This window comes from Drosophila willistoni, chromosome 3R (assembly GCF_018902025.1).
Source record: "Drosophila willistoni isolate 14030-0811.24 chromosome 3R, UCI_dwil_1.1, whole genome shotgun sequence".
Classification (NCBI taxonomy): domain Eukaryota; kingdom Metazoa; phylum Arthropoda; class Insecta; order Diptera; family Drosophilidae; genus Drosophila; species Drosophila willistoni.
Window position 1 is genome coordinate 28,876,606 of NC_061086.1, and position 10,323 is coordinate 28,886,928.

The 10,323-nt window shown below is 37.3% G+C and overlaps 1 protein-coding gene and 1 non-coding gene across 2 annotated transcripts; both read left to right on the plus strand.

The window, feature by feature from the left end:
- Positions 1-5,425: 5,425 nt before the first annotated feature.
- On the plus strand, positions 5,426-7,337 carry LOC6648146 (eukaryotic translation initiation factor 3 subunit D-2). The gene has a single exon (XM_002069477.3). It carries the CDS (start codon positions 5,529-5,531, stop codon positions 7,179-7,181), a length of 1,653 nt encoding a protein of 550 aa, XP_002069513.3. The 5' UTR covers positions 5,426-5,528; the 3' UTR covers positions 7,182-7,337.
- A 2,820-nt stretch (positions 7,338-10,157) lies between these two features.
- On the plus strand, positions 10,158-10,229 carry Trnat-ugu. Its single transcript has one exon. It is a non-coding gene; the product is annotated as a tRNA-Thr (tRNA).
- Positions 10,230-10,323: the final 94 nt, after the last annotated feature.

Genomic DNA, 10,323 nt, shown 5'->3' on the forward strand with positions numbered 1-10,323 from the left:
AAGATTTCAGTTGTAAACATTTAAATGCCCATGTTGTTGTGTGAACAAATAAAGCAACTGGTCTGCAATTCAAACCACATAAAGAATGAACACATGAAAATCGTATATTGAAGAGCGATTTATAGCATATTTCGACTTTGGTATATAATTTTCTACTACTCGAATGCAAGCAGGAAGCAAAAGTAAACACATTTTAATTAAAATACTGAGACAACAATAATTGCTATGAGAGGAGAACACACACTCTCTCACACACACACACACACACACACCCACAATGGTCTGAGCAGCAGTGTAAGTTGGTCAGTGTTGGTTAGACCATGTTCTAAATGAATTTGTATTGGAAGCAGCTAGCTTGAAGGGACAAACGCATGAACATATATCTATCTAATCACAATCAGTACCAAAATGGTTTTGCCTAGGTTTTGCTTGTATGCCAAGTGTAAAGCCCGAGACAAACAGAGACACAAACCAGGTCATCTCAAAAAATGCACTGAGAGAATGCTTCAAATGTCACTTTCAGTTAGATTCTACAGAAGTTTCATAGAACCCCAAATTCCTACACCATAATTTCTCTTGGTGTCACATTTCCTAGGCTCCTTTACTCTGTGTGCGTGTGTGGTCTGACCAGGAAATAAGCCAGTTATGTGTAAACGTTAGAGCTTATAACCCAAGTCCAGCAAAAACAACTGCTTAATGGTTGTGGCTAATGAATGATGACAGCCATTTAATGTCAGAGGCGGGTCTAGTCCTTGGCTAAGCTCATTCCGCATCCATTTCAGAAATCATTAATAACAATAGAACAGCCATACAGCAACACCTTGTTGATCAATAAAATCAAATGAAAACCCAAAAATGGGAAACGGCAAATGGGAAAATCTACAATAACCAGCTAACAAAAATTGCGTATGCGAATGAGGTTCAGAGTTGGAAGATTATAATGGCCACCAGCAAACAGAAAATTTTAACCCATCATTGGCCACAGCCCATTAAAAACTGATGAGAAGCTCAACAATTCCCTTCGACACTCTCCTCCATCTATCCCAATCTCTCTCTCTCTTGTCCGGCTTTAGTTTAACAATGGACCCACATGAAGGCCGGCGCCATTTGGCAACAAACTCCTTCTGTCGCCCACTTGTCTACTATACATCTACCATGCATCTGCATCTGCATTCAGTTGTAAGCTTAGCCCCAGTGTATACTCTTGGTCGTCCACAGCAAATTAATGATGCTTAAAAGCGTCAGAAAGGATGAGGATGCAGCAGTGTGCATACGTAGGAGGATCTCTGTGTGTGTGTGTGTGTGTGTGTGTGGGGGAAGTAACAAAATGATGAGTTGGTGGCTGACAGCCACACAAATGGTGGTATATGCGGTGGTGCTGCTGGTGGCTGGTTGCCTGACTGCCTGACTGCATTACTCATACGCAACGTTGCGCAATTAATTCAGTTATCTGACTGTGCAGCCAGAAATGAGCGTAAAAATATGGCATATTTATCAAATTTATTATGAATATACAATATATACATAAACATAACTATAATATATATATATACATAAGTATGTATACGGTTGGTGTGAAATCAGGTAAAATCAGCGATTTATAAAAATTGCTATAAATTTGTTAATTATAGAAAATGATTGCTAAAATATTTAGATATTATACAAACAAAATGGTTTAGCCTTATTAATTTAAGTACATTTATTTATTATTCAGTGCTTCAATTTTAATTTTACGGGTGTTGTCAATTGATTAATCCAACTAAAACATAAAATAAACTATAATTAATTTCTTAAATTTAATCGAAGAATATTACATATCAGCTTTAAAGACGCGTTCAGTCTCTACTAAATTGATAGAATTAGTTATAATAAATTCTAGTTGAAATTAAAAATTCAATGCGAAATATAATGGCATATGTTAAAAAGTTTTCATGTATGAGTTTGATGCAGTTTTGCTCAATAATTTTTTGCGAACTTTTATACAAATTATTTTAATTAAAGTAATGCCTTTAATTTCGTTTGGCAAATTGTTTGCACACTCCTGCCGGACGGAACAGACAGACACATTTAATTATGCATTTTTCCCTACAACATGGACAAACAATTGCAAATTGCAGTAGTAGTTTTTGGCATATTCGAAAACTCTCCGGGTCTGTGGGTGAAGGCAAACGCTCAAACGCTTAATTGCAAATACTAAACCACAAACCGCTGGCACGAGAGTATTTGTACATTTTTGGTATTGGTTCTGCTACCATTTGGGCCATCTAATATTATTATTTGTTATAACTAAAAAGTTTCAAATATTGGTTACGATTGGCATTTACTGGGCTAATCAATGCTAATTATGCAATGTCCGAATTCCAAAATTGTCCTGCATATTAGAGTCAAATGGGTTTATACACTGTGACCTCTGGCATGTTAGTCATAGTTGAAATAATGGAAATTATTCAATTGAAATCAATTTGAATTGTTTAGTCTCTTCTTGCAATAAATAAATTAATGATTTTGTAATAAATTAGTTAATGAAGTATGCAAAATTCTAAGACTCCTGTCTTTGTTTTGTGTAGAGGGACATAAAATTATTTTTGATATAGTAAAAAGTTTTCTTTTTATAGTAAAATATCTTATGACTTCAATCCAAAGGCTTGAGAATTAATGACGAAATGAGGGGCAGGGCTTCTTCTGCTGATCATTAGTTTAGAGTACTTTGTGAGATTGAAAACAGATCCCAACAAAAATTTAAATATTATAGTTTTCAGGTGGGTAACCTACATTAATTAATTCAAGTTACTTTCATTGCCTTAAGGACAGGCAGCAATATTTATCAATCGTTTTGCCAGCCAGGGAGTCAAACAAATTGTCAGCTTATACGATATATAATATCGCTGCATGGGCAAATGTAAAACATGTGCAATAAAATGTGAAACTCGCGACTTGACGCAATTTCCATTTATGGCCTCAAGGCACATTTATAGCACACACACACACACCCAGTCGCAATCCCCGCTGACATCGTATTCCATTTTCGTCGCTTTATTGACTTTATTGGTGGGATGGAAAATGTAACCGAACAACAACAAAAAAAAAAGCAACCTCAAAAAATACAAGGAAAAGAAAACGAAGAAGCGAAAATGAAATCAAAATCAACAATAAATACACACAAGGCCAGATGCAACATTCAGATGTATGTATATAAGTATGCATTTAAGTATATACATACATACATACGTATGTATATGTATGTATATATGATACAAAGGCTTGATTATTGGATAAATATCGTAAATGACGGCCAGCGAGACGGAAACGACTGTAAATGGCGAAAGGAGTCGATTGAGCATGATCCTTTAAGTCCCAGTCAATCTGTTGGCATTCATAAATTAAATGAAAATAAGATTGAAGAGTTTTCAAGTGTGAAACCATTTTACAAATACTCTGCAGATAAAGTGCTTAAGGTAGCTTCAGCACTGAATCAACAATTTAGTTTAATGAAAATGTTAACATTTAAATACTTATACTTTTGGATTTAATTTAAAGTATGCTATATCATATCAAGTAAGAGTATGACTTGTCACTCGAATATCAATCATTAACCAATAATTTTATTCCATAGGCAGGCAAGTGAAAGAAAGGGAGGATTTTGTCAGCCATCATTCAGCTCCACCCAATTCCTTATGCATATATGTAAATGCATTTTCCATTTATTATGCATTTAATTTTTAATGACATCAACAAAGTTAAAATTTCAACAAAAAACAAAAAAAAATAAGACAAAATGAAACAAAATAATGGCCGATGCCAGCGAAATTGGTAAATATATGCAGATATGTATGTATGTATGTAAACTTTTTGCAATTCCAATAAATCTCGAGTGCTAGCCAAAGCAAAGCTCAGGACCAGGCGAACCTAGTGCCATACGTAAATCACCGAGATCAATATTTTTCATACATTCTGATTGATAAAATCATAAAATCACTCATTCGCCGTTGCTGTGCACTCGAGTTTCGATCAGAGCGGCCAACAAACCACATAAAATGTAGCCAAAATATTGTACAGAAGGTATGATGCCTGGTGGGGTTAGTTTGTGTGTGTTTGGCAGCAAAATGTTGCCAGTCATTGGCCAGACTAGAGAGTTGGCCAACAAATATTACTATACACATACAAGCATACATATTTGTAGAGCAAAACATTTGTGAAATGAAATATGCACCACTGCAGCCCTTTTAGACACATTTGCCATGGAAAATCATAAATAAATTTCAATTTATTTCTCTTAGTTTAAATTTGTTTTAATGCCCTTTTTGCATTGAAGCTTGGCCAAATGACAATTTAATTGACAAGAAACTGAATATGCTCTTAAAGGTTAACAACCCTCATTTATTAATAAAGTAAAGCAATAAAAACAACAAATAACCCAAGACAATATGGAGCATTAAAACTGAATTTTTTCTTTACATTAAGTCTTACAATTAGTTCAAAATTCTATGCCAAGTGGTAACAAGTTTTTTCTTTATTTAAGTTAATTGGAGTTAAAAAGCATTCAATTAGAAAAATCAACTTAATTATTGTGATTATATTGAAAGTGCAGAAATATTTCTTTAACTTTTAATCAACAATTCTTAAAAACTAACAAATTATCATTAGAAATTTCTAAACATCCAACTTTTAGGTTTAGTTTAATGCCTGTTTATGGCAATTACTTTTAGCTAAGAAATATTTATCCTTATTGAATTTTTATTAACTTTTGTTTCAACTCATTAAAGTGCTTAACTTGTATATTCCATGGCTGAAAATCTTTAACCTTTTCAATTAATTGCTGTTGATGGTGATGCCTTCAATCAATTTTTAATTTGGCTGTCTATCCACAAGCTGCCTGTATCGTCTTGCCTGTAATTGATAGATTCAATGAAGCAAATATACTTACCACACACACACACGTCAATATGTTGTGTGTGAATGTGTGTGTGTGTGTAACTCTGTTTATTCGGCAAATTGGCAAATCAATTGCCTGAACTTGTGGTGCAGATCTCTCTTCCCTTCAAATAACTAATAATGGAAAGTTTACCACGCGCATTGACGCTTCGACAAAATGTTCGATGAGTCGTCTGTGAATTGCATTTTAGTGTGTCATTACCATTTCGCCTGAGGGCGAAGTGGAAACAAAACTGAGAGACGAATTCTTGACAGATGCACAGGCAGTCGAAAGCCACAAAGTAAATTGGAGTCCCAATGAAAATTAATGTAATGAAATTGTTTGATTATCGTAAATAAATTTGCGGTGAGACCAAACAATGCACAAATTTCATTAGGATTGACAAGTGAAATTGAGATGACATTTGAGGTGAGGCCATTTGGGTGAAATTATTGTAAGTTGAAACTGAGAAACAATGTCAACAATATGAACTATAAAGAAAAGTAATCGCTTGCAAAATCATCAGTTTAACTTTGTCTAACAAACAGTTTTACTTAGTTAGCTTGTGGATAAAACTCCAAATAATTTGTATATTTATTTTTTTCATCTCAACAAAATGTCTAAAAATTACGCGCCGTTTATTAAGCCTTATATGCAGTACAATGAGCATGGCTGGGGCCCATGTGAACTGGATGTTGTGGATGTACCATATCAGCCATTCAGCAAGAGTGATCGTTTGGGTAAGATAACTGACTGGACTGTAACGCAGCAGGATAAGAAGTTCACAAACAAGTATGCCTCGTCCTTTGGCAATAATAACCAATATGCGTATTTCCATGAGGAAGATGATGAATCCTTTCGCTTGGTCGATTCAGTTGGCTCCAAAGTGATCAAGCCATATCAACGTGGACGCGGTTTCCGTCCAAGTGTGCACAATAATCCACGCAATGTACGCAATCAACGGGGTAGGAAAGGTAATGCCATGGGCAATATTATGGGTCCTGGACTAGCAAGTATCACTCAAAGGTACGGAAAGGGACGTGATGGACGTCGTAATCAGGGCCGCAAGTATCGTAATCTTCCCGCCCGCCTAAGAGAGAGTTCTGTGGTGGTGCAATCGGATTGGGTTTCCGTCAAGGAGATAGACTTTCCCCGTTTGCTGAAGCTGAGCTTGCCCAATATGAAGGAGGGTGAGGATATTGTAACTTGTGGAGCCCTTGACTACTATGACAAGGCTTATGATCGTGTCAATTTGAAGAATGAGCGCACTTTGATGAAAATTGATCGCATTGTTCATACAGCTACGACCACAGATGATCCAATAATACGTCGCTTGTCCAAGACCATGGGCAATGTATTTGCCACCGATGACATATTGGCCACCATAATGTGCTGCACTCGCTCCAATTATTCTTGGGATGTGGTTATCGAGAAGCTGGGTACAAAAATCTTTTTCGATAAACGTGACAATGTAAAATTCGATATGCTGACTGTGAACGAGACGTCCCAGGAACCGCCTATGGATGAAGAGGGCTCAAACAATTCCGCCCACAGTCTGTCCATGGAGGCCACTTTCATAAATCATAATTTCAGTCAACAGGTTCTCAAAATGGGTGCAGAAGAAAACAAATTTAAGTTGGCAGAGCCAAATCCGTTCGAAGAAGCTGGCGTCGAGTTGGCCAGTATGGGTTATCGCTACAAGCAATGGGATCTGGGTAATGATATCACTCTAGTCGCTCGTTGCAAACATAATGGAGTAACCCAATTGCCCAATGGCGATATGCAATTCCTTTCGATTCGTGCCCTTAACGAATGGGACTCCAAGGCGGCCAATAGCATTGAGTGGCGTCAGAAGTTGGATAGTCAACGTGGAGCAGTTTTATCCACTGAATTGCGTAACAACGCTTGTAAATTGGCCAAGTGGACTGTGGAGTCTGTTCTCGCTGGCTCGGATCAACTCAAATTGGGTTATGTTTCACGTGTGAGTCCTCGCGATCATCTGCGTCACGTCATCCTGGGCACTCAGCAGTTCAAGCCGCAGGAATTTGCCACACAAATAAATTTAAATATGGATAACTGTTGGGGCATCCTTCGTTGCCTTATCGATATCATAAGGATGCAACCAGATGGCAAATATCTAATCATGAAGGACCCAAATAAGCCTATGGTAAGGATTTATCACATACCCGAAAACGCCTTCGACTCTGATGTGTCTGAGGAAGAGGAGAGCAGTGAGGACAAGCCATTTGGCCTCTCCATGAACAATTAATGAAAAAATACTTTTACAATAATTTAATTGATATTCAACTTTAATTCATTCTCAGCCTTCGTTTTCTGAAATTACACATTTTTCCATTTATGATAATTACCTGCATAAATCAATCATGATGTATACCTACCTATATAAATATTAATTGCCCCACCATTTACCAAGCTATTAATTAAGGTTTACATCTTGTGTAATTTCGTTTTTCCTTCCTCTTTTTTTTTTTGTATAATTTGCGCCTCATACATAATTACAACGTTTTCAGCTAGGGTTAGCAGGTGGGGCAGAGGGGGAGGTATGGAGTCTTGAGGGAATTGTCGTCGGTACTTAAGGGCCTCGAAAAACATTTGCTTTTCTTTACTTTTTCTTTCATTACGATTTCACTTTCAGTTCCATTTAGTAAAGAATTGATTGTTGTTACGCCATAGCAATAAGAACAACAATAATAATAAGTAGGAAAAACAAGAAGCACACAAAAAAAAACCCAAACGTCTTGTCAAGCTCACTTATGCCTTGACGAGAGTCGCAGTCGTCGTCGTTGTAGTTGTAGTTGAATGCAGCCAACCGGAAAGTCCTTCCAGAGCCAAAAACATCGACGTTGCACCACCAGCAGGTGGGTCGAGGGAGGGGGGATATAGGAGTACTGTATGGCGGTAGGAAACAATGGCATTTGCAGTGCTTTTGCACAAGTTGCCTGGCATAAATTTTAATTTTTATGCAACAAAAGCGGGAAGAACCAGCAGAGGCACTGCCAACGAATGGTACAACGAAAAACAATATAAGGAAAACATTTTACGTATTAATTGAGAATTTTAAATGCCCTAAAATATCTTAATGGCAGAGTAAATTCTTAACTGACTATAGGAAAATCATTATAAAACTTAAGTGCATCTTGAAGAATCAATTGCTACATAATCCATTCAATTTATTAGTTCATTTTATTTATTATTTAACGTGAACTAAGTTAAGATTTTATTTCCCACTAAACATTATTTTCAAATATATTTTTTTAAAACATATTCTCTTCTATTCCTTTTCAGTATTTCAATTTCTGTCTCTTAAATAAGATTTGTTTAAATATTTTGTGTTTATTAAATTATATCTCTATTCGGCATATGTCCTGTGTCATTTAAAATGAAAAAATAGAGTGCTTACTCTTAGCGAGGGTCTTAACAAGGCAGGCTGCTTATCGCATGCGAGCGCGCCCTAAAGTATGCAAGCGGTTTTTCACTTTGCTGCTGCTGCTGCTGTTGCTGCTGTTATTCTTGTTCTTGTCGCTGCTGCTGTTGGTATTGTTGTTGCTGTTGTGCTCTGGGTAAGTACTTACTTATGTGCTATGGCATTATTTTTGGCCGTATTCCTTCTTTTCGCTAAACCGCCGCCACTTTTTCTAGTGCCAGAATGGGGATGGGATCTAACCGAAACCCAAACCCAAACCCAGAAGCAACCACAGCGGCGACGTGGCAATGCAGCTGCATAATGTGGCATGCGGTTTGCATTAAAAATGATATGCAATGCGAGAACCAGCTGCAAGGAGCAGAAGTAAGAGCAGGAGAAGGAGAGATGAACAAGCAGAAGGATATATGTATGTATGTAGTGGGAGAGAGAAAGGGCAAGTAGAAGAACAAACTGGCAGAATGGCAGGCAGTCACTGACAGCCGCATGGCAATTATAATCCACACAATCACATACACACACACACACACACGCACACACACACATAAACGCACAATACACGCACAACCAACACTTCAGGATGGTTGTATGCGGCTTAAGTGTGTTAACGGGAGAATAGTAGAAAATGGGAAAAGGGAAGAGAAACATGGCATGTAAGCAGCTGCCACTGACACACACACATCAACATACATGACACTGTGTCGCCCCGTCAGAGCTTAGCAGCCGGATAGTCCGTAGGTGGCAATGGCAACCCAATCTCGCCCCATTGGGCGCCCACCTTCCCAGCCTTCACTTCTCGAATGACGCTTTTGATGTCCGCTGCTTCCGCTGCTTTTTGGCTTGGTTGCTGTTATCTAACAAGCTTTTTATGTGATTACCTTTACCTTCTGTTAGTTTTACTATAATTTTTGGCCTTTTACGCTTAACGAGATTGTTGCCAGACTTACATACACACATGAAACGAAACCGAGACGTGCCAATGTCGGTTATAATGTAAAGTCCACAATCCCAACGCCACCACCACCTCCTCCTCCCCCTCCCCCACCCCATTCAATTCATATATGTATAATGCATACATATGTATGTGCTTTGCTTTTGTACTGTTCATTTCCTGACACTTAATGCCGAACAATAGGGAAAGTGTAGTCGAGCTTAAGGTTCCCATTTAGTCAAGCGTTTAATAAAGTGCAATAAAATATACAAGGCATTTGTTTAGAGATAGTTTCGTTTCACAGTTTTAGACTTATGACAGCATACGCAGTATTAGGCATGCTAGGGCCAAAGATAATTGTATTGACCAACCATCGAAAGACAGCAAGGCAATTGCACATGAATTCATAGCGGCCAAAATTTTGGTCATAATGGTTTGCAGCTCTGCTCTATAGTTTAGACATGCCGTGACCTGAAGACTTTCATATTTCGATTTGGGATTTTTATTGTTATTTTTCATAAAACTGATTAAAATTTCTAAAATATCTATGCTTAAAAACAATTTTGCTTGATCTTCATTTGAATACTTTATAATTTGATGACATTCATACAAAGCGTAGGAATGTCTATAACCTCCGAAAGTTAAAGTCAACCATCAATGATATAATTATCAACCCTAGTCAGGGTTCTTTCGCAAGAGTTTCCTACATGATAAGGGTCTATGAACGGCTTTGAAAATAACCTTACTGAAGTATTCAATTTAATTAGTTTCGTAAAATCAGTAAAAGATAATGATAGATAACATTTCCACAGATGCTGAAGATATCATTTGCTATCAGTCAAATTTAGTTATGGAACTCACATTAAATGTGAGCCTCTTTAGCTCAGTGGTAGAGCACTGGTCTTGTAAACCAGGGGTCGTGAGTTCAATCCTCACAGGAGGCATCCTTTTTGCTTCTATTAAAATCAGATTGAATCTTTTTCGTCAAACTGATTTTTGACTTTTGTCAGAGAGAGAGAGAGAGAGAGAGACGTATGA